Here is a 24,744-nt window from a genome sequence, read left to right as displayed (position 1 = left end):
CCTTCAAGCTTTGGGACAGATAGGAACATATAACCTAAGAAAACAGTTCACCTGATTTGATGTCAAGAATGTTGCAAGAGCAGTCAGTCAGTTCTGGTGATTACAGGGTGGTGGATGCTAAAGTAAACAGTGTTTGAAAATTGACATTTACAATGCAGCAGAAGCTGACAATTCCCATTGTATTTGCTATCTTTCTGATTGTAGGTAAGGGAAATACAGTAGTACATTTAATTAGCTGCTTGATCAGTGTAATTTTAATTTTTCTGCCTACGATTTGCTGTGATCTTTTCTCAGACCAAAGCTCTAGACACTTAGGGTACGTCTAGACTACAGGCTCTGGGCGCTGCTGCTGATGCTCCTACTGGTGCTGCTTGGTCCCCATTCCTGCCTGGCCCCTTCCCTCCCTGCAGTGCCCGGAGCGATGGGGCAGCGAGCGGGGCCATTCTCCAGGCTCATGCCCGAGGGCTGCAGGGAGGGAAGGGGCCAGCCAGGAAGGGGGACTAAGCGGCGCCAGCAGGAGTTTCCGACCCACTGGCTGGACTCTCAAACCCCCTCCATGCGCTTCAATTCAAGGGATGTCAGCTGCGGGTTGAAGGAGAAACGGGCCAGGTCACGTGGCAGGCGGCCGGGGGCAGCGCGGGGTTTTAGTTTTGCTTTCAGGAGCCGGCTTTGTCAGATAAAGCGGAATGTCGGATTAGCAAAGGTCGGATAATCCGGACTCTAATGTACTTTGAATGGCTTTGAGGAGGAGCTATTTCAAAATAGCAGCAGTGGAGCATCCACACTACTGCTATTCCAAAATAGCTATTATCAGAATAGACATTATTCCCCGTGGAATGAGGTTTACTGAATAAGCTGTCCATTATTTTGAATTTATTTCGAAATAACGAAATTGCTGTGTACACGCTCGTATTGTTATTTTGGAATAGTGGCCGTTATTCCGAAATAATGCTGCTGTGTAGATGCACCCTTACTCTGGTAAACTAATCCCACAAAGTCAATAAAAGAAAACCAAAGGAAGAAATAGGTAACAGGGGTAGAATGTCAGAGGGAGCTGAATGGGGGTTCTTCTAGGTAAGGTCTTATCATTGTGAATGTCTCCTCACTGTAGTTGGTGCTGCTAAAGGAAGAGCAATTCTTTCTCTTTGTCCAGCTGAAATGGGGACTAAAATCTCAAGTTCATGAGATACAAGCAATTGGGAGTTTTGAGCAGAACAACACCCACTGGGGTTTGTTTTGATAGTCCCACACAATGGAGTGTTAACTGTGGAATCAGGTGTTGAGAAAGTCCTGTATTAAAATCTGATTAAAGGATACGAAAAAGGGAGTAGGAATAACTGCCTAATTCTGAATATGGAAAACACAAGGATGTTGTAATTGGAGTGCCTTAGAACCCAGTGCTAGGAATGGAATTGTTCTGTGACCTAAAGTCACAGTGGAGTATGACTCAGGAGATGTGTGTGTGTGTTTTCTCTTTAGTGTGACCTAGTCTACACTAGGTGTAGAATTAAGTTTGAATTAAGATGTTCAACTTCAGCTACACTAATTGTGTAGCTTCAGTCGAAGTATCTTCTAATTTTGGTGCTGTCTACATTGCGGGAAGTCAAAGGGAACACACTCTCCCTTCGACTTCCCTTTACTCCTCATAGAAGCAGGCCTGCCAGCATCAATGGGAGTGACCTCTCCATGCGAATTAGCCTGTCTTCACTAGACCTGCTAATTCGAACTCTAGAAAATCCACTGCGGCTGCTTCGATTTTATCTGTAATGTCGACATAGCCTTAAGTTATTCCCTGCTCTCTTGCCATACCTGTGTACAGTGCCTAGACCATCAGGGGCCTCTATGTGCTACTGTAATGTGGAGGTGGAACACTGACGGACGCACAAAATGCTTTCGTTTACACCTCGCTGAAAGAAGAATAACTTTGCCATAATATTTATCTTCCGGTAGCACCTCGAGGTCCTAGTCATGTTTCACAGAGACATATTCCCAGCCCTGATACTTAGTTGGGTGACTCCCAAGGCTGATGTGGCTCCATGGTTTATGTACAGGGTTGCTAAGGCTGGGACTAGGGAGAGGAGGAAGTGAAGGTCTCTGCTGGAAACTCACTTTGTGGAATCCTCCATGGCTGGGGAAAGGCGTATAATAGAGCCAGCCAACTTGCTGGGCTTTGGCAGCCCAGGATCCTCCCCACTCCCTCAAAACAGCTGATTCTTCCCCAAACCTCCCTTCAGTCTCAGGGGTGGGGCAGCAGAGGTGACTCCTAGTAAGTCTGGAGGTGCATGCCCCCCCCATGTTTTAATTGCTAAGTGGGGCGCCCCAACACGTCCCCCTGCTCCTGTGGGTGGCTGCCTGCACCCCCTTCCCTCGCAGGCACCTTGCCACGGAGCAGGGCCGGGAGCCAGGCCAGATCCCCTGCGGCTGCAGCTGCCGCTGCTCTGGCTCGCTCCGTCTGGTGCAGGGCGGGTCGCTGCCTCCCGGGGCGGCACGTGACGCTCCAGCCCTGGGCAGGCGGCCGGTCGCTGCGCTGCTCGGTACCTGGGCAGCTCCGCCCCGCTCCGCTCCCAGGAAGGACCCAGGTAGGAGCTGGCGGCAGCCGGCGCAGGGCGAGCCGGAGCCGGAGCCGGAGCCCGCAGCGGCTGAGTCCGTAGCCCCCGCGGGGGAGGAAGGAGCAGGCTGGCCCCCGGGGCGCGCAGAAGCAGCATGGCTTTCGGGAAAAGTCAGAAGGATCCTTTCGGCACAGCCGTGGGGCACCTGATCGGTGAGTCCCTGAGCCCCCTCCCGCCCCGGTCTGGGCCCCCCTCTCGCTGTCGGGACGTAGGAACCCAGGGCCCCTTCTCCCCTCCAAAGCCCTCGGAGAACCCCAGAGGACAGTGGAGCAGCTGGACAGTTTGCTGGAGGCAGGGACCAGCCCCCCTCGACCTCTGTCCACGTGGCCACCCCCTGCAGCCCCGCTCCCAGGTGGGGGCAGCTTTGCAGAATCCAAGTGTGGACAAGCTGGGGATCCGACCTAGGTCTCTGCCACCCCCATGACCCATTAAGGGCCGCCTTGTAAAGGGGCCCCCGTGAGCCCTTTGGACTGAAATAAAAGATTGGTTCAGTTCCAAGTTTTGATTCAGTGTGTGTGTGTGAGAGAGAGAGAGAGAGCAAAAATTACTCTGACTTTTGTGAAGCAAATCCTCTTTTCCTTCCAGAGAGAGCAACGGTGGGTACGCTGCCCGAGGAGGAGTGGGGTCTGTTTATGCACATCTGTGACTTTATTAACACGACGGAGGAGGGGTAAGTAGTCTCACGCTTTGTGGTCTGATTAGGGAAATCATTTTGCAGATGATACAAAGGTCCTGAGCAGTGTTCCCACTAATTGTTCCCATCCATGTGCAGGATAAATTTTATGTGCACTCAGATGTGTGGATGTGCACCATCACATGCTGTGAGCATTCTGCTAATCAGCTGGGTGGCATTTGAATCTCTCCTGGTCGTAGGGGGCACCCAAGCATTCAGCTTACAGGGAACACTGGTCCTGCATGAATAACAGATATCTGAAAAATGTCTGTATTGCCTGTTTCACTGCTCCTGTTTAAAAGGGCCCTGGATATGTGTTGATGCACATGTACAGGGCTGGCCCAAGGGTTTTAGAGCTGTAGGCGAACTGTGAGTTTGGTGTGTCTCCCCTCCCCCCCCACGCACACACTTAATATAGAGAAAAATGAGAAGTCTAGAATGAAATTTTACCTTGATTTACTTAGCATTCCAAATGATCAATGTCAGCATAAGAATATATATATTTATATATTTGTTTCGTCTTTTTCGTTACTCCTCACACAATTATACCGAACAGGGTAAACCACCAGTAGTTGATACTTTGAAATTTTAACCATTTTGAGTTGTACAGGTTGTACCTTTTTAAATCGGGACTCTCTGGTCTGGCAACATCCCTGGTTCAGCAACTAGAGGGCTGGCAGCTGGGAGGCCTGAGGGCTGGTAGGGCAGCAGTCTGCCAGCCGCGGGGCTGCCCCTCGGGGGAGGATCGAGCTGGGAGGCCGATGGCTGGACCAGAGCTGGGGGAGAGAGGGAGCAGGAGCAGGGGCAGGGGCAGGTTAGCCAGAAAAGACCTCCCTTGTTCCATCAAAATCCCTCATCTGGAACTGACCAGGTCCCCAGGGTGCTGGACCAGGGAGGTTCAACCTGTGCACAGTGTTTCTGGCCGGTGCTATAAATAGTTACATTTCAGGTGGCAACTGTCTTCCTTCCAAAGAAACTGTTTTTGGGGAAGCTATGAAAATCTTTATTCCTTGATACTGAATGAAGTCTGTGGCGCTCTTTTGAAGCCATGCTGGGGCACGTTGTAACTGTATTTACATACACAGCCGTGCTCCAAATTGTGAAATAAATGATTCAACTCAGCTTCTGACATGGCAGTGATGCACTCTTTTATAAGTACGACATTTGACACTGTCATTTATAAGAGAAAACATTAATGTATTTTTAAATGGAAAAAAAATCGCTTCAGTCTAATTGGATACCCCTTAAAGCCTGGCACCCTAACTGACCACCTAGTTTGATTGTATGTTTGGGCTAGCCATGCACACATACATACACTCATTGTCGACCGCTCCAGTATGCCTGGTGAAATGAGGTTTACCGGAGCGGTTGACAAAGGCTTCCCTTGTCGACCGCAGAGCATCCAGACTGCCCTGCTGTGCCGCCAAACAGCTGATCGGCACAGTGCGGCAGCCATTTTGATGTAAATGAAGCGGCGATTATTTAAATTGCTGCTTCATTTTCCTATGTCCAGTAAACTCATCTACATGGCTTTGTCGACGGAGCCATGTAGTCTAGACATACCCCAGATGTTTTTCATTTATGTGGCTAATAAGAACATCCAAACTTACACTTTGTTATTCAGAAGCAGGACAAGCTTCTTGAGCAGGGGTGAGCAATAATATTTGATGGGGAGCCATTCCAAGAATTTGGAAGTTGGTTGCGGGCTGCTCTTTTCTATGATATTAATGGACGAGATGCGAGGTCTGGGATGGTGGTTGGGTGTAAAAGGGAGATTGGGGTAAGGGAGGGAGTTTGGGTGAAGGAGGCAGTTGTGAACAGGGGCACTAGACTGGGGTGGGGGGGTTGGATTGTGTCCTAGGGTAGGGAATTGGGATACAGGAGGGGGTGCAGGGATTTGGGTTGTGAGCTAGGGCATGAGGGGACTGTGATCTTGGGCAGGGGATAAGGGTGCTGGATCTGGGAGGAGATATGGGTACAGGAGGGGGCAGAGGATATGGGTATGTGGAGTAGGGGGCAGGAGTGGGGAACAGAGGGTTGGGGAAGGGGGGGACTGGGGTGCCAGAGGTCAGGCTCTGCCAAGAGACTTACCAGCCAGCAGCGGTTCCTGAATTAGCCTCCCTGCCTGCCCCACCCCCGCACAGGCTGCAGCCATGTGCTCTGGAGCCCCTTGTGCTTCGTGGCTGCCTGTTATTAAAACAGGCAGCTCCAACTGGCCAGCTTCTGGCCAGAAACTGGCCAATGTGATTGTGCTAGGGGTGTGAGCAGCTACTAAAGATTCCCCTTTGGACTCACACTTTTTAAAGAAAAACCGTCCCACAGCTGTGTTTCCGAACGGCGTGCAGGTGGGGCGAGGCAAGAGGGGAGCCTGCCTGGGGCTCCCTGCAGCATCTTCGGTCCTGATCCGGTGCCTTGGTGGGCCGGATGTGGCCCAGGGGCTGTATTTTGCCCAGGTTTGTTCTTGAGAGTAGGCCAGGATTCCTTATAGTTCCATATGCAACAGGTCAACTACTTAAAGATCACATCCGATTAAGTCAGAGATTGAGGAACCTTTTTTTGGGTCAGGGACCACTGACCCACAGAAAAATCAGTCTGGGGCTACACACAAGCGAGAAGCAAAAAACAAAACAAAACCCACAACCGCCCATTGAGAAGGAAAGACACTCCCCATGTTCTCCTCCCAGCGGGTCCAGGCTAATAGACTTTGAGTGCTCCAGCCCTATGGTGTGGCAGTGATGTGGACACTGGAGCTCCAGCACAACCTCCCCAGTGCTGGGCAGATCCCTAGTGCTAGCCAGATCCAGGTCACCTGGAGGCCATATCCGGCCCCTGGACCTGAGGTTCCCCACCCCTGCTTACGTCATTATAAGGAGCTGGATCCTGATGCCTTTAGCTGGTTTCTATTCAGCCTTTCCTCAGGAGAAAAGTTTATTTGACTCATTGGGAATTTTGGTGGAATAAGAAATCAGTAAAGATGTCAAGATTTGACCATTAAGGGTATTTTCTATACACAAATTCTAGAAAAAGGTAGGAAGTGTCAATAGCCACATTTTTCTTGAATGCCCTTCCATTTGTAACGTTATGCACACCTAATCCTGATGCTCTTCCCAGAGGAAGGGAAAAGCCTCCCAAATACCCTCCTGACTGCAGATTTGGAAATGAGTTCAAGTGTGTCATGTGTGACCAAGAATCAGTGTGGTTTAGCTGTATGCTCCCACTTTTGCCTGGAGATACCATTGGTGTCTATGTAATTACTTTCCTTTCTTCTCCTTTGCCTTTGAGTCTCAAGTTATATGGATTCTGCCATCTCCTGCTATACAGGGTGGAGAATCCCAAATTTACAAGATCTGAGACCTCTGTTAGCTACCACAACATGCTTTTAGTTTCGGGGTTGAAATCTGACAGGGGTTCTCATTAGATATTTTTGATACCCAACTCTATTAAATTTTTTATCAGAAAAGTCAAATGATGTCACACTTTATAGCTGAATGTATTTTAGTGTATTGAGGCCCCTTGGGAGGCAGTGTGGTCTGGTGGGTAGACCAGTGAAGTCCTGAATTCTAATTCCAGCTTGGCCAAATAGCTACTGGGTAACTTTAAGCAAGTCATTCATTTTTCTCTGCCTCCATTTCCCCATCTGTAAAATGGGACAGTAATCTTGACCTCCTTTTTATCATCCTTTGAGTGCTATTGGTGGAAAATGGTATATTAGAACCTTGTGGCATTACAGGCAGTCCACGGGTTACGTACAAGATAGGGACTGTAGGTTTGTTCTTAAGTTGAATCTGTATGTAAGTCGGAACTGGCGTCCAGATTCAGCCACTGCTGAAACTGACCGCCAGTTCTGACTTACATACAGAATCAACTTAAGAACCCCAAGCGTCCCCAAGTCAGCTGCTGCTGAAACTGATCAGCTGCTGAAACTGATCAGCAGCTGATTCCAGGAAGCCCGAGGCAGAGCAACTCTGCCTGGGGCTTCCTGTAGTCAGCGCTGGTCAGTTTCAGCAGCGGCTAAATCAGGACGCCTGGGGCAGAGCAGCTGGGGTGCTGCTGGGTTGCTCCAGTAGCGCCGCTCCTCGGCTCTACTGGACCAACCCAGAGGCACCCCAGCTGCTCTGCCCCAGGCGTCCTGATTCAGCCGCTGCTGAAACTGACCAGCAGCGGCTGAATCAGGACCAGAGCAGCTGGGGTGCTGCTGGGTTGGTTCAGTAGCGCCCAGAGCGTCCAGAGAAAAGCCTAGTCTGCTGGGGGGGGGGGCGTACTAGCTGCGCCCCCCCCCACCCCAGCAGACCAGGAAGACGCGGGCGGCGGACCGAGACGCACCGCGGTCCCGCTGCCTGGGTCCTCCACGGCTTTGCTCCCCGTCTCCCTGGTCTGCTGGAGACCAGCAGACCAGGGAGACGGGGAGCAAAGCCTCTGAGGACGCCGGCAGCGGGACAGCCGCGGGGCGTCTGGGCTGCCTCGCTGCCAGCTTTCCCCGCGGCTTTGCAAAGCCTCGGGGAAGCCGGCAGCGGAGCATCCCAGGCGCGCCTGGGTTGCCCTGCTGCCCGAGCCCCCCCGCGGCTTTGCAAAGCCTGGGGAAGCCGACAGCGGAGCAGCCCAGGCCGCCTGGGCTGCCTCGCTGCCCGAGCCCCCCGCAGCTTTGCAAAGCCGTGTGGGGGGGGGGGCTCGGGCAGCGGCTTTGCTCCGCGTCTTCCTGGTCTGCAGACCAGGGAGATGCGGAGCAGCTTTTCTCGCCCGGAGTACATGGGCGGCGGGACCGCGAGGTCCCGCAGTCCATGTACTCCGGGGCAGCCCCGTTCGTAACTGCAGATCCGACATAAGTCGGATCCGCGTAAGTCGGGGACTGCCTGTATTATTTACCAGAGGGGTCTCAGTCTTGAGATGACACAGTTTTGCCATAATGACTGAACAGAAGTAATCTATACTGTGCACTTCTGTTCTTTGCTGTTGTTTGTGGCTACCAGCCATTGACAAGTGGATGGTTTATCTATGAGCTTTTGCGGGGGGGGGGGGGGAAGAGGGGAGGGTGTTCTATAATATCTACGCAGTGCCTCTTACAGCATCAGACGTAACTTCTTTAGGAAATAATTTTCCCTTGTGAACAGCTTATCCAATAACTCTCCAGTCTGAAACATTTTAGGACTTTCTCTTCCACATCTGCTACTGGTCACAGCCTGAGACGGAATACTAGAAATAAAGGAATTGCCAGACCTGATCAGATGATTGGTCCATCTCACTCAGTATCCTGGCTCTGAAAGTGACTAGAACCTGAGAGGAAAGTCTCAGAAATCCTGAAGAGAAGAATTATGGAACAGTTAGGTACAGGGGGATTTTTCTTCCTAATCCTACCTGTCCTGTTTTGCATTCTCCAGCACTCTGATCTGCTGTGGTAATTCCTATGTTTGCAATTTACAATAGTATAAAAACAGAGAAACCTAGATCTTAGTGGAATTTGACAAGAAAGATGAACATTACAGTAGGGATTTATTGGCATTGAGTTACTTTTCCAGTAAGATTTATTTTCTGGACCAAGGAGTTTGGTGAGTTACATTAATATAGTGCTAGATCATCTAGAAGGCTTTTGTTTTTGCTTATCAGAAACTCTGCAATAGCACCAGTTACTGTAACACATGGGCGCGTTATACGCAGAGTATATTAAGAAACAAAACTATTTCCATGTATAATGAACTACTACCTAATCCCATCCTTTTACTCCCACACAGTTCTATATACAGGATATAGATGAGAATCACAGTGCTCTGATGGTTGTGCAGCCAGCTCTGATGTGGAATTGCAAGGGCTGTTTACCGGCACACAGCAATTACTAGAGTTGTTTGGAAACATCCTGCAATTACCACAGAATTGAAATTTAACCAGAACACTGATGCTAATGCCAAAACTCCCACGAGGTCTCTTAATTTTATCGCCTTTGAAAAATGGGCTCTATTTAGCATTTGATGCATTGGCCCTTTAAGATTTTATATTCATGAGAGCTGCACAGGTAAATCTCTCAAAAGATGGTAAGAGAATATAATTTTGAAGAGGAAAGGCTGCACTTGGGAATTATGTTTATTCTTCTACACAGGACTCTGGAGTATAGTCTTTATTGGAGACTCATTCGCCACCATGTTACTCCAATTTAATACCAAAGTGACTCTATTGGAATCCGTGGAATTATCCCACTGGTTTGTGAACCAGCATAAAATCAGAGTAACGCTGGGAGGTGATTCATTCCTTATCTCATGTCATTTTCAGATCCTGGACAATTTTTAAAAATAAAGACCATATGTCATTCTGCATAATTTTCTCGTTGTCACAGGCCTAAAGATGCAGTAAAAGCACTAAAGAAAAGGATTTCCAAAAACTGCAACCATAAGGAGATTAGATTCACCTTGTCTGTAAGTACAACTGTGCTACTATTTATTAGATACATTGAAGGCAGCCATATTTTAAAAGATAAATCTGTGTGTGATTGACACGTCAATTATTATCTTTCTGGTATAGTCTTATGTCTCTACAGCACCACATACAGTGCAGCCCTCATCCAAATCTGGCATTCCGAAATGCTACTGCAATATAATAATTCTGTATAACATCTTCATTTAAGGCGGGGTAGGGAACCTTTTTTTGTCGGGGCCACTGACCCACAGAAAAATCTGTCACATCCGGCCTCTAGGCTGTAGGTTCCCCACCCCTGATGCAAGGCTTGTCCAAGACAATCATTGTATGACTCCCATACATTTTTTCACAGATTATACCCCACCAAGTTCTCAAAGATATAGGGGTTAAAATATTCAAAGGCTTAACTGACTTAACAATTCTCCTAATAACACATCTGGAGTCTTGTTACTCACGGGGTGTTACACAGCTTTGTGGAATGTGTGGTTTAAGTTTTGCAAGTGAGGAAGTAATTAGGGTGAAGAAATGATTGATATTGTTTTGTTGGGAGATAAGACCTACAAAGTTCAGCTCTGAATCTGCACTGCCCTGGAGTTTGGAGATTTGATCCCACTGCAGACTATTTTGAGTTGCAGAGTTTGCATCTGTCTCTGAACTTTCCCCAACTGTGGGGAAGTTTGGTTTGGGCCCATCTCTGGGTTTTACAACAGCCCGAATTGCGACCCTCCCCCCCGCACTTACGACCATTTTTGTAAGTGCAGAAGGGGCCGAAACCCCCCGACTTACATCTTTGGCCTGCATTTACGACGGAGCAGACGGCGCCTATCATAAATGAGGGTTCGAGTTATGACGCCCCCGACTTGTGATGCTTCCCCAGGAACCGATTGCGTCGCAAGTCAGGGGCTGTCTGTATTGGAGTTCTCCTCTGCACTGCTATCCTGTGTCAGATTCTGGTCTTTCCGCTACTTGGTTCGGTACAGTGTAACTAGAGTAAGATCAAGGCCCTGTATCTTTGTTAGCTGTCCCGCTCTTTAGGTTTAAATTACGTCCCTTAGGATTTCATTTTCTTTACTAGTTCCATTCATTTGGAGACAGAAGTTTACCTTTATCCCACAAGCATTGGCACTGATACTTACTATATGGTGTGTCTGGTACAGGCAGTCCCCGGGTTACATGGATCCGACTTACATTGGATCCCTACTTACAAACGGGGTGAGGCAACACCACACTAGCTGCTTCCCCCCAGCAGACCAGGGAGACGCGAAGCTAGCGCCCCCCTCCCCAGCAGACCAGGGAGACGCAGAGCGGCTTTTCTCAGAAGACACCTCAGCTTGAGAATAAAGGACTGAGGGAAGTGAGGTGTGGGAGAATAAAACTGAGCTCTGGAGAAATGTTTGGCTAGAGTTTCCCCTACAATATGTGCCAGTTCCGACTTACATACAAATTCAACTTAAGAACAAACCTACAGTCCCTATCTTATACGTAACCCGGGGACTGCCTGTATTCATGCTTCAGAATCACTACATTGTCCCATGTAGTGGCATTTAGACCACTTACAGCAAGAGACAAGAACAAGGGAGCTCTATAGCCTAAGTTGAGAGTCATCTAGCTGGCTTTGTAGCTCAAGCTATAGGGCAGGGTTTTCCAACCTATGCATCGGGACCCAAATATGGGTTGTCATTACATTTCAAAAGGGTCGCCAAGTGTCTCCCCAGGTGACTATGCCCTCCCCCCATTTTTGAATTGCCTTGGGTCACCAAGTCTTCCTGAATTGTCAAAATGGAACCCCATCTGGAAAAGGTTGGGAACTGCTGCTGTAGAGGGTCCTATACTGTGGTCCAGAAGACCCAGGTTCAAATCTGCCCAGTGATGGTTCCAGTAGGAAGTAATTCAGATTGATATTTAACTAACACTGTTAAATCACAGGATGGCCAGCAGTGATAACGTAGGCCTAGTCGACACTAGCCCCACTAGTGACCTACTTCAGCTACGCAAATAGCGTAGCTGAAGTTGACACACTTATTGAAGCGTCTTGCGTGCAGTAATATCGGTGGGGGCTGCTCTCATGTCAGTGCCAGCTCCTCTTCTCATCTTGCGGGAATACCTGCATGTCACGGGAGAGCACTCAGAGATTATCATGTCTAAGCGGATGTGATAAATCGATAGCTGGTGGATGGATTGCTGCAGTGTCGATTCCTGGCATAGTGCAGACAAGCCCTTTGGAATGCAGCTAAAGTTATCTGAACACATCAGTTATATAGTTGGCTCATCCCATTTCTACTCCCTTGTGCTCCCTTCCTCCTTCTGTTATTTAGATGAGTCACCATTTTGCTCCACATGTTTGCATAACAAATGCGCTGCTTCCGCTCTGAGTGCACTCTGTATCAGGCTTGCTTTCTCCTCCTTTGTTTACCTTAGCCCTGCACTGAATGTGCAGACCGGAGTTTCGGTAACACAGCTCGGAGCTTGGGGAGCATTTGTCTGGAGAGTTGCTCTGCAGATTTAGCTGGGTTTCTGTTATTCTTCAGCCTTGTGGGGAAAGGAAAAAGACCTTATGTTCATGTTCCTGCTATATCCCGGGAGGAACTTGATAACAACACTGGCCTGCTGAAAATGGATTCTGTTTACTTGCAGATAGGGCTAATAACCAAGCAACAGTTACTGCAAAACAAATGTAACCTCTCCCCTTCCAGGTTTTCAGCTATGCTCCCAAGATCCTACACTGTCTCATAGTCTTCTTTGGATTTCAGCTCCTTACTGTCTCCTCTCTGTTCCAACCTACTCATGTGCAACTACACTCTGCCAGGCAATTTGAATCTTTCTGTGTCAGGTCTTTTGCTGGCCTTCCAGGCCCTCTCTGCCTCAAAACCTCACTGTTCCTTCATTTGCAAGCCCTACTCTTTCCTCCAAATCCTTTTTCTCTCCTCCTCATCTGCTTTATTCTTTCGGTCTTCATACTACAAGCTGCAAACCATTCTGTGCTTGCTAGTGCTGCTTCTTCTGTTGCTGGTTTCTTTCCATCTTCCTGTACTTCCTGGCCTCCATTTGTGTCCTCCTCTGCTCCAGTGAAGCCTCCTCTGCAAAATCTCCAATGCTAGCTCTGTCTGATGTTTCTTGGCTTCTAAAACCACAAGCTCTTGGTGCAAGAGCTGGTCAAATATTTTGTCAGTTTGTTACAGAAAAGGGCCTATTTTGCTGAAAAAAAAAAAAAAATTTCTGGAGAATTTTTGTTTCTTTTGAAATTGGGGGGAGGGGGGGGGGGGGGGGGGAGAGAGAGAGAGAGAGAGAGAGAGAGAGAGAGAGAGAGAGAGAGAGAGTGTGTGTGTGTGTGTGTGTGTGTGTGTGTGTGTGTGTGTGTGTGTGTGTGTGTGTGTGTGTGTGTGTGTGTGTGTGTGTGTGTGTGTGTGTGTGTGTGTGTGTGTGACAAATCAGTTTTTTCCCCTTGCTTTTTCTGTTTTGCCACTAGAAAAGAGGAGTGAGGAGGAGAGAAAAATATGGAACATGTCTGTCTCTGGACTCTCTTTTCAAATGCCACGTTTTAAAAACATCTGGAAAAAGCAATTGGCGTTTTTGAGCAGGTCTGTCCTCCTTGTGCTGCTTCCCCAGCTTCCCCTCCCCCCTTTTGAGAATCTCTATCCAGTCCCCTTTCCTTGCTACTTTACATACATCTAAGAGAAAGATAAATAAAGGAGCCACTTTCTTTTATATATCTTTTTGATCAGGTTTTGTTTAGTTCTCATGTCAGTGAGCTTAATCCTCATACATGCAAAGTCTTCTTGGCTGGATTACGCCTGTGAGAAGCGGAAGCAGCATTCAGAAAAAATGCTGAACATTGTTATTTTGATTAGAAGTAGCAGAGTCACACCTGAAGGCCCCAGTACTGTGCTTGAGATACTGGCACGCACATGAGTAACTTCATACACATGAATCGAGTTTTATGGTGCTGCTCATGTGTAGATTTAATCATGGGTGTAGATTATGCAGGATCATGACTTTAGTTAACTCAGTTGACCTGCTGTTTACCAGCATGTTAGCATCAAAACATTGCCTGTACTTTATTGCAGTTTCCTTGTTCCTGCTCTGTGCATTTTCCTTGTGTGCATGTTTATTTAGGGGAACATGGGTGACAATCTGGTGTCTAAAAGCATTCTGAGAGTGGCTTAGTTTCACTGCATTCTGGTCTGCTGAAGTCATCTGCTGCGTGCGAAGCTCCATGGATGAGGATTTAGCATGTGGGGCCCTATGGGTATGTCTACACTACCCTCCTAGTTCGAACTAGCGGGGTAATGTATGCATACCGCACTTGCTAATGAAGCCCGGGATTTGAATTTCCCGGGCTTCATTAGCATAAGCGGGGAGCCGCCATTTTTAAATCCCCGCTGCTTCGAACCCCGTGTAGCGCGGCTACACGGGGCTCGAACTAGGTAGTTCGGACTAGGGTGCCTATTCCGAACTACCGGTACTCCTCGTTTCACGAGGAGTAACGGTAGTTCGGAATAGGACCCTAGTCCGAACTACCTAGTTCGAGCCCCGTGTAGCCGCGCTACACGGGGTTCGAAGCAGCGGGGATTTAAAAATGGCGGCTCCCCGCTTATGCTAATGAAGCCCGGGAAATTCAAATCCCGGGCTTCATTAGCAAGTGCGGTATGCATACATTACCCCGCTAGTTCGAACTAGCGGGGTAGTGTAGACATACCCTATAATTGTTTCATAAAGGCAAGAGATGAGACTTAGCACTACAAGTGTCACAGTCGGATGTCCAGAAGGGTTACAATTTTAGGGATGATTTAGTTGGGGTTGGTCCTGCTTTGGGCAGGGGGCTAGACTCGTGGCCTCCTGAGGTCTCTTCCAGCCATAGGATTCTATGATTCTAGGCAAGCAGCCAACAGTACATGTTTATTATTTGATTATTTTTCTTATTTGTAGAGACTACCCCAGCCCCATCCCTTCTGGGAGCATGGAGCCAGGGCTTCCCACCAACCTTGCCCAGAGGCTCAGCAAGGTTTCCCAACAATACCCGAGTTCTTACTGGGGCTAATAGTGACAGTAGTGTTAAGGCAGGGCAAACATGGAGCAATAATTTTAACAAATAACTAAAAAGTAGAAGTTGTTTCCATTGTAGATAACTGAAAATATATAGGTGCAGAGAAATAGATTTTTGAATTTTTCTTAAATTTTTGTGACAATCTGAATTTTGACTCAGTTCTGGGATTTTCACTTTTTCATTTTTTCTTTTGAAACTTGATAAAGATGGGAAAGTTGCCAGCTGGCAAAACTACAAAATGTAAATTGTACTTTTGCCACTCGGAAGCTTTTTCCAAATCCTCTGCTTTGCAAAAGTTACAAGATGGAAAAATGGAGGAAAAAATGGAGGGGAAGAATCCCAGAACCTCATTCTGTTACACTCCAAGGTAAACAAGGAGGTCAGGGGGAGGGGAGGGGGTTGAAGGGAGAGAATAGAAGATGGAGAAATGTGGCATTGTCTTCCAAAGCAAATTGTGGAATTCTGATCACTTAGAATTAGGGATGTAATAGTGCAGTCCGTTAAAAAGTGTAATCGGCTTTCACTTATTGGTCAATGATACTGACTATATGCATCTCTCTCCCCCACCTCCCGGCTCTGCCGGTAAATATTTAGAGGGCTGGCCTGCAGTCTAGCTCAGTCCCGGCTTGCTCCAGGTCCCGGGAGCTACCCCCACTGCAGCTCTGCATGAAAGGTATTATTGCAGAGCCACAGTGAGGGTAGCTCCCAGGAGCCAGCATGAGCCAGGACTGAGACGGGCTGCCTGCCTACCAGCTCCTAAAATGTTCTTAGCGCAAAGCCACAGTGGGGGTAGTGGCCGGTGCTGGCACAAGCCTAGGATTGAGTGCTTGCAGTACAGGCAGTCCCCGGGTTACGTACAAGATAGGGACTGTAGGTTTGTTCTTAAGTTGAATCTGTATGTAAGTCGGAACTGGCGTCCAGATTCAGCCGCTGCTGAAACTGATCAGTTTCAACAGTGGCTGAATCTGGACACCAGTTCTGACTTACATACAGATTCAACTTAAGAACCCCAGGCATCCCCAAGTCAGCTGCTGCTGAAACTGATCAGCGGCTGATTCCAGGAAGCCCGGTGCAGGGGCTTCCTGTAGTCAGCCACTGGTCATTTTCAGCAGCTGCTGACTAGGGGACACCTGGGGCAGAGCAGCTGGGGTGCTGCTGGGTTGGTCCAGTGGCACCCAGAGCGGCGCTACGGGACCAACCGGCAGCGCCCCAGCTGCTGTACCACAGGCGTCCGGATCAAAGCCGCGGAACACGCGGGCAGCGGGACAGCCCAGACGCGCCGTGGCTATCCTGCTGCCCTCGGGCTCCGCGGCTTTGCTCTGCTCTGCTCCCCGTCCCCCAGGTCTGCAGACCAGGGGGAGGGGGAGCAGAGTAGAGCAGAGCGGCGGAACGCGCGGCCAGCTGACAGCCCAGACGCGTCTGGGCTGTCAGCTGGCCGCGTGCTCCGCTCTGCTTCACCCCCCCCCCCATGGTTTGCAGACCAGGGGGAGGGGAAGCAGAGCGGAGCAGAGCAGAGCAGAGCGGCAGAACGCGCGGCCAGCTGACAGCCCAGACGCATCTGGGCTGTCAGCTGGCCGCGTGCTCCGCTCTGCTCCCCCCCCCCCTGCAGATCAGGGGGAGGGGGAGCAGAGCAGAGCGGAGCAGAGCGGAGCACAGCAGAGCGGCGGAACGCGCGGCCAGCTGACAGCCCAGACACGTCTGGGCTGTCAGCTGGCCGCGTGCTCCGCTCTGCTCCCCCTCCCCCTGGTCTGCAGACCAGGGGGAGGGGGAGGGGGAGGGGGAGCAGAGCGGAGCAGAGCAGAGCGGCAGAACGCGTGGCCAGCTGACAGCCCAGACACGTCTGGGCTGTCAGCTGGCTGCGCGTTCCTCCGCTCTGCTCTGCTCCGCTCTGCTCCCCCTCCCCCTGGTCTGCAGAAGGGGGGGGGGGAGCAGAGCGGAGCGCGCGGCCAGCTGACAGCCCAGACGCGTCTGGGCTGTCAGCTGGCCGCGCGTTCCGCCGCCGCTTTGCTTCCTCTCCCTGGTCTGCTCGAGACCAGGGAGAGGAAGTGCCCCGTTCGTAACTGCGGATCCGACATAAGTCGGATCCGCGTAACTCGGGGACTGCCTGTAACCCTAATCGACTAACTGAGTAGTTGACAGAATTTTTGTTAACTACATGTTTAACGAATTACATGCTTCTTAACATCCCTACTTAGAATGTTAAAAACTAGACTGTGCAAAACACTAATAAATGTACATAATCCAACCCCAGAATGAATGACCTAACCGACGCTAGGCTGTGACACTTGGAGGAATGCTGTCTCACACACTGGTTCCCATTGATTTAGGTGTATGAGAACCCCAAAATATCCACCTATCTATATTCCCTCTAATCTTATTCATCCAGGTGCGGAATAATTTTTATGTGCACCAAGGCATGTGCAAATGTGCACCTCCAGTAGAAACACAAAACCTAGCTGTGGGGCTCTGAAAGTCAACTGGGCAGCACTTGAATCTCTCCTGAGCATCTGCATAAGCACACAGTTTGCAAGGAACATTTCCTGCTGCCTTCCCTCCCACCTTCTCACTGTCCTTTTCTTCTTTCATTTCATGTTTTATAACAGTGGTGCCTTTGCCTCTGCCTTTTCATAGGGGGCTGTGATGCCCTTTTATTAGCTGTGTTTAGTTTTGGTTTGAGAGCTTGGATTTCACAATCATAGACCCAGCTCGTTGCTGTTGGCCTGGAACTCCTTGCACCTGGGGCATGGAAGCTCTGCCAGCTTCTAAATTCCCTTGATTCCAGCCCCCTAATTATGGAAAGCTTAACGAGACAGTTGAAAATAAGTGAGCTAATGCTTTGATTAAAACCTTGTGAATAGCGAGTTTCTGGAGATGTCAATTAGGTATGTTGAAAATCGTTTAATACGGTAACCATGGAACTGCTTCGATTTTTAGTGGTTCCATGGTTCCACACGGTGTGGGTTCTGCAGTAGAAAGCTTACTTCATACTGAAGAGCCCTCAGCGAAGCCTCCCTCGGAGCGAGGCCGCCAGCTCCTGCTGGCACCACTCCCGGAGAGGAGGCTTCACTAGTGCAGCAAAGCCACCTTCCTGGGAGTGGAGCGGGCAGCCCTTACCCTCCTGGCTCTCGGGGAGGAAGCTTTGCTGAGTCAGTGAAGCCACCTCCCTGGGAGCAGAGCCAGCAGCTCTTGCCCACCGGGCTCTCAGGGAGGAGGCTGAGTGTATCCGATACCATTAATCGATCAGCATCAGCGTATCAGTTAAACAGTTAATTGGTTAAAATCTAACCTCCCTAATGTCAATACAGCCATCAGGAGGCGCAGTTGCAGTGGGGGAAGAGGGGAAGCAGAGAGGCAGAGGACTATCTGTGCTAGCCTTGACCAGATTAACTCACTAAAACCAGCAGTGCAACCAGGCCTGCCGATGGAGCGTGTGTGTTAATGGGGGCAGCTGCCCCAGGGCTCAGTGATTCAGAAGGACCTGGGCCTCTTCGAGAACTAGAGTTGCCAGATGATTTAAGCAAAAATACCGAACATCCCCCCCCCCCCCCCAAAAAAAAGAAGAAAAAACACTGAGGAAAAAATTCTGTTGAGGGAAAAAAAAAACCCCTGCATGACCCCCTTTAAGAAAAGTCTTTAGGCTGTTTGCCGGTGGCCATCTTGATTTCTTGATCAGAGCCAGAAGAAAGCTTCCCTGTGGAACCAGGTATGCCGGGGGGGGGGGGGGGGGGGGACTGGGGCTGGGGCTAGGGCTAGGGCTAGGGCTGGGCTCGGGTGCTGAGTGTGTGTAGGGTTGCCAGGTGTCCGGTATTTTCATCTCCTGGCGGGAAGAAAAATCAGAAAATACCGGACATTTTAGGTGTCTGGTATTTTCTGAATTTTTTTTACCAGACAGGAGGCGAAAATACCGGACACCTGGCAACCCTAAGGACGATGCTGCAGCTACCACAGGTGTGCTCCTGGCAGCTCTGAGGGCTGAGTGGGAGCTGGCACGTTGCACTCTGGGAGGCACTGAGAGCTTGCTGCCCTTGGCCTCACTCCTTTCACCTGAGGGCCCTGCCTCTTCTGGGAGTGCAGAGCTGCCTGTACTCACCTCCCCTTTCCCAGGCACCTGGCAAATCTGTCAGCCCCACTGTGTGTAACTATGGCTCCCTAGAGAGCAGATTGGGCTAGCTAGTTGCATACAGCCTCACCTGGGACACTAATACATCGTGGGGCTGCTAGCCCATGCCCCTGCACCTATATTGCTATTTTTAATGAGCCAGCTCAGTCAAAGCTAGGTCAGGTTTGCCTCACATGTGCTGTCCCAGTTACCAAATAAATACCCTCTGCCGTATTTACCCTTGCTGAGTAGCACCTTACTTCACCATTATGTCCTATTGATTCCAGTGGAACTGCTCCAGGAGGCAGCATCCTACTGTCAGTAGCAAGTAAGGGCTCCGATGAATCTCTCCACTTGGGTTGTCCCTAATCTGGGGACACCTGTGGTGTGGACCCTGGCAGGGGGAGGAGGAAGTGGCTCAGCCAGCTGGGAGAATGGCAGCTCATTAATGCGCTTCCCCTGCAACTTCCATAGTGGCCGGGGGGAGAGGGTGCACCTAGGAGCGGAGTAGGGTGCAGAGCCACATGTGCCCCTGAAAGCAGAGCACCAGATAAGTGTCCCACCCTACATCCCCTCATGCCCAGACCCCACAGCGCCCTCCCTGACCCAGCAAAATCTTTAATCCAGCATACCCTGTTTCCTAGGATTGCTGGATTAAAGAGGGTCAAGTATATTAGAATCCCAATAAAAGTGTATGTATCAAAATATCTCAGTCGGGATAGATCCAGAATTAATCTGGGCCAAATTCACCTTTCAGTTACACTGGAGCACCTCATTCAAGTCAGTTGGGTTGCATTGACATGGCGGATCTGGCTCAGTAGTGAAAATAGCTTTACTCAAAGGGGAAAGGGTGCAGTCTCAATGGAGGGAATTAGTGATGGGAGTCGCGTACCTAATTCCCTGTGCGCTGAGTTGAAAATGCTTTACATAAACTGTAGCATTTATTTCATGTATTTTTTCAAATAAAGTAATCAGTCAAGCTAAGACTTTCTGGTAATTGTCTTGTTCTTGGCTTTTTGCACAGCAATCTGCTGCTCTTTGTTCTATGCTCACTTTATTTCTGCAGTGTATTTTCTGCTGCTCTTGTACCTCCTAAGACATAAGAACGGCCATACTGGGTCAGACCAAAAGTCCATCTAACCCAGTCTAGTCCTGTCTTCCAACGGTGACCAATGCCAAATGCCCCAGAGTGAGTGAACAGAACGTGTAATCATCAAGTGATCCCTCTCCTGTCACCCATTTCCATCCTCTGACAAACAGGCTAGGAACACCATTCCTACCCACCCTGGCTAATAAGTATTGATGGACCTAACCTCTATGAATTTATCTAGTTCTTTTTTGAACCCTGTTAAAGTCCTCCTTCTCTTAAGGCCCTGTTTACACTAGAGAAAAATCCCTACATCTCCAAGCTAGAAGTTTAGAGTTTCTAAAATGGTTTGTGTGGCCAGCACTGACCAGAGAAAACATGTTTTATCTGCTTCAACTCCATCAACAGCTACCAATCAAACATCAACCAAGCATACGTCAACTTGTGCCAATTAGAAAGTTTGTTCTAATTTGAGGAATATTTCCAATATGCGTAATGGGGGATACTGATAGAAGTGGCATAACTTGTAACCTGGTCTAAACTTTTCCTTCCTGTTTGGGTGGGACTTAATGAAGAGAGATAAACCCTTTCCCTCTCTGTGTAGACCACCACAGTCAAGGGGTTAGGGCCCCAAAACTTTGAACTAGGAGAGCTGGGTTCTATCCTGCCTATGCCCCCAGATGTTATATGGGCAGGGATCTCTTCAAGTCAATGACAAGCCTTACGCTGGGCTCTCTGGGACCTGTGACTGCCTCTGAATCCCCAACTGTAGAAAGAGAATAAGAACAGAGCTTTGAGAACTATGGATGAAAATTGTTAGATAGCTATCAAGTGTGATGTTCAATGCTGTAAGGGCCTGTCATTTTTGTGAGCCTCTTCCTGAGTACCCAAAGCCCACTTTTAAAGGTCGGTATCTAATAAAGATGATTCGGACAGTCACAGTTATTTGCCTCCTTAATTTCTGGTCTCTGTGATCCCTATCAAATGGGTCTTACAATTTTTGGTTTGGATTATCTTTCTCTTGTAGGCAATATGAGAAAAAGAAAAATATAGCTCTGCTGATTTGTATGACTGATTTGTATTGTCGGCGCCTACTGTGCTAGGTGCTGTACAAACACTATTGTTGAATCAGTGGTGGACAACCTATGGCCTGCGGATCCTTTGGCTGCGTCCCTCCCTCATGTACCTCTCATGCACTGGAGCCCCCACACTTCCATGCTACTTCCCCTCCCTCCCAGAGTGGAACACTGCAAATCAGATGATTCACAGTGATCCAGCTCTGGGAGGAAGAGGGTGAGGAGTGGGGATGGAGTGTGAATCGGGTGATTTGTGTGCTATGGAAGTGCTGGGAAAAAGGGGGGGAGATGTAGGTAAGAGTGGGGGCATTGGTACCTTAGTGGTGCATAGGACAGTGGGGCAGATGGAGGGGTGCAGGGCTGCAGATGGATCCCCAGTGGTCTGCAGGCTGCTGTGATCTACTGAGATGGAGGGCTGCTTAGGATTGGTGGTTGCCCATCACTGGTCTAATCTCATCTTTCCAAGGTGACCATCATAATAGCATCCAGGCATGAATTGAAAAGGGAAAAAAATGGAAGTGCTCAAGGTATTTTTAAGTCCTGTGTCATAAAAATGCCTTCTCTGTGCAGCTTCTCGACATGTGCATGACAAACTGTGGCTCAAGCTTCCGTGCCTTAGTTGTGAAGAAAGACTTCTGCAAGGACAAGCTGGTGAAACTGCTGAATCCAAGATACAATTTGCCAACTGAAATGCAAGAAAAAATCTTGGCCTTCATCAGGGTAAGTCAACTGTGAGTAGATTTCTATGTACATAGTAAGTATTTAATGATACAACCCGGTGATGTCCTGGAAGGGGGTACTTGTGAAAATGTCCTTTGGTGTACTTGCTACTTTTGCAAGTGGAGCCTGGAGTGGGAGATGGAGGGATACCCCCTTCCCTGACTGCTGGATGTGTACGCTCCCCAGCTGCATGGGAGAAGAAAAGTGAAAGGGAGTTTTGAAGCTTTCTCACTCACCTGCTTAGAGTGCAGCTCAAGGGGGCAAGTGGCTTATGCGGTGGGAGCCTTACCTCGTAGAGAGCTTCAACATGTGTAGTAGGAGAACCCTCTAGGAGGGTTCTTTTCTTCCCTCACTCACTGACATGCTCTTCAGCCTTAGAACTAATTTCTCCGACCAACAGAAATCGTGCATTTTGCAAAGAGTCCAGTAGGTGGGTAGATAAGGAAAGGAGGAGAGGCAGCCACAAGGGAAGGAAGGCATGAACCATGTTGCTTCTCTAAGGAAAGAATTCTGGGTCTCAAAGTTAAAAAGTTTTTGATGTCTGTCCCCACTGATTTTTCAAAAACAGACCTGGTCCTATGAGTTCCAAGGAATCGTGGATGTGAGTGAAGTGAAGGAAGTGTACCTGGAACTGCTAAAGAAAGGAGTGCAGTTTCCATCTTCTGATGCCAACTCAGGGACACAAAAGGTCTGTACCAGATTCACCACTATTAATTGGAGTTAATTGTGAGAGCTCTATGTACAAAGAAGGTTCATGGAATGTCATTAGTTATGATATCTGAAACATGAAAATCCCACACGCATGCTTAGGAAGTCGGTTACATATTTTGCCCTGGAGTATATATTTTTTTAAACTTAGATAACTTTGTTTTTATTTTAAAATTTATAGTTTGGGGGATCTGTTGCTGAAACAGGAAGCAGAAATCTCTGAGATTTTTTTAAAGCTGGCTATGAGATTTGGGGACTTAGTTCCCATCAACTTGTATGGCATTTGGGTGTCCAAATCTCTTTGGCATTTTTTAAAGTCTCAGCCAAAATTTTTATTATTTGCATGAAAACTCCCAATGATTCCCAATGTGAGCATTACCTGTGTTCAATTTGGAATTGAGAGTGGTAAGGATACTTAATAAAAAGGTATTTTCCGTATAAGATTCTACCCACTTGTTTGTACAGTCTCTACAAAATAATTTGCAACCTTGTGGATAAAGAATCTGTCTTTACTATTTAAGTTGATCAGAGGTATAATCAGAAAATGACCTTCTGTCAATGTGACTTGAGCAATCCCTACCAGCTTTTTGTGAAGCAAATTTCTTAGATTTGTTCCTTCCAGTTTCCTATAACTTGGAAAAGCTTTCACAAGACTTTTTAAAAGAGCGAAACCATCAGGTGGTATGCTGCAGTTATGGGTTTAGAATTCGCTAATCAGCCCAGGCAAAAGTGATTCAAAACTGTTGTGGTTTGGCCTGATGATTAAATAGTGTAGTATAAGAAAAGCAGTGTATTTTGACTAAGACTCTTCAGACTAGGCTGTGTATGCTGAGCCTTTTAACTAGGTAATTATTTCTTTCCCATTGAGATGTAACTGTGGGAATTAATGTCTTCTAAAGCCCTGGTCCTACACCCACTGAAATCAATGGCAAAACTCCAATGACTTCAATATAAAATTTATCCCAAAGTACCTAAGGATGAGAGGGCTTAAGTAGAGTCTGATACAGGCCTTCAGATTAACCCAAAATTCACTTGAGGCTTCTTGCATGCAATGCTTTCTAGCTTTGGGATTCAGAAGAGCCTACTCCCCTCTTAGCCCATCTTCCGGATAAGAACTTTTAGACCCTTTCTTATCTTTTCTGCTGTTGTGCCATCACCAGCCACAGTTAACTCTTTTCCCTTTAGTAGGATTCTTGTGTACCTATTAATTCCCATTCCAAAGAAAGTAATAGAACTCTCCTACCAAAAATGGTCTGATCTCTGTGCCCTGCCACAGTGGCATAATTCATGAGTTGCCATTCACACTTCTTGCTGTGATGGATTCACTCGCTAACAAACTAACTGAAAGGAAACCTGGATCCCAAGTCTGCTTTTATTCCAAAATGGTTGTTGGTTTTACTTCAGCGAATAGAACTCGCTCAGATAGGCTTAGCTGGAGTTTCCTAACTGGCAGTATTGTAGCACTGATTATGAGGAGGCTAGCGTGCGATTGTCTAGTCTGATAATGATGCTTTGTGGGCTGTCATCTGGGTGTCGGTGTCAATTTTCAGGCTAAACAAAATCCCTTTTAATATCGTATAGCAGCAAGCTTCATCTTGGCCCTCTGAAAAGCCATTGCCTCCTTCTACTGCCTCTGTGAAAAGTATTGCGGTGCCTCATCCCCCAGTTCCAACAATAACACTGACTCCTGAACAGGTACAATACAGTCTTTCTTTTGAAATATGCTGACTAAGTGTCTGTCATCACGATTCTCTGGCCTGTATAGGATATAATATTAGAGACTGTTGCAGGAAAGATCTCCATTAGCTGAAGCGGCATAGGTTTCTGTTGACAGTCCCAGGCTGGTTCCTGTTTGTTAGAAAATCTTACACTTTCATGTGCCAGATCTTAGTGGAGGCCCAGAAAGGAGACTGCACAAGTGCCAGGGAGCTAGTCCATGGGAAAGTAGAAATCTTTGCTTGAGTATGTGTATTTCTAATGCTCTTATAAGGGTACTGCTGTGCAAATTTTAAGAAAGGAGGGTGCTTTAAAGATGGAAGGGAAGGGTAAAAAACCACTTTTGCATGACACTAATGTGAAGAAATAATTTTTAAAAGGTGGAAAGAAACCGACAAGCCAGTTCCACACCAGCCTGTGGATAAATGAAAGTTTGTCTGCTTAATCATAATAGGACTTTAAGATAAAGTTAAACTTACATATAAGTTAACTTATAAATGTTTACTGTAAAGGAGAGAAATATCATCATCGCGCTCCACAGAGCTCAGATTTGAGACTGACTGCCTTCCAGTGATATAAAACTTGACAGTGATATAAAACATCCATGGAT

The 24,744-nt window shown here is 48.1% G+C and overlaps 1 protein-coding gene across 2 annotated transcripts in view; it reads left to right on the top strand.

Moving 5' to 3' along the window:
- Positions 1 to 2,329: 2,329 nt before the first annotated feature.
- TOM1L1 (target of myb1 like 1 membrane trafficking protein) overlaps positions 2,330 to 24,744 on the top strand; it is a 50,622-nt gene continuing 28,207 nt past the window's right edge. Inside the window, exons 1-6 of one of the 2 annotated variants that reach the window (XM_075903824.2) lie at positions 2,330 to 2,761; positions 3,195 to 3,279; positions 9,605 to 9,683; positions 21,561 to 21,710; positions 22,279 to 22,398; positions 24,003 to 24,113. In XM_075903824.2, coding sequence (XP_075759939.2) covers positions 2,704 to 2,761; positions 3,195 to 3,279; positions 9,605 to 9,683; positions 21,561 to 21,710; positions 22,279 to 22,398; positions 24,003 to 24,113 — 603 coding nt within the window. In that variant the 5' untranslated portion in view covers positions 2,330 to 2,703. Of the gene's footprint in view, positions 2,762 to 3,194; positions 3,280 to 9,604; positions 9,684 to 21,560; positions 21,711 to 22,278; positions 22,399 to 23,999; positions 24,114 to 24,744 lie in introns of both variants that reach the window. The other variant, XM_025185688.3, reaches the window with a different exon arrangement.

The sequence above is a fragment of the Pelodiscus sinensis genome, chromosome 20 (assembly GCF_052426305.1).
Source record: "Pelodiscus sinensis isolate ZL-2025 chromosome 20, ASM5242630v1, whole genome shotgun sequence".
In the NCBI taxonomy this organism is placed as follows: Eukaryota; Metazoa; Chordata; order Testudines; family Trionychidae; genus Pelodiscus; species Pelodiscus sinensis.
The sequence above is the reverse complement of the archived record's forward strand: the minus strand, read 5'-3'. Positions and strand labels throughout refer to the sequence as shown.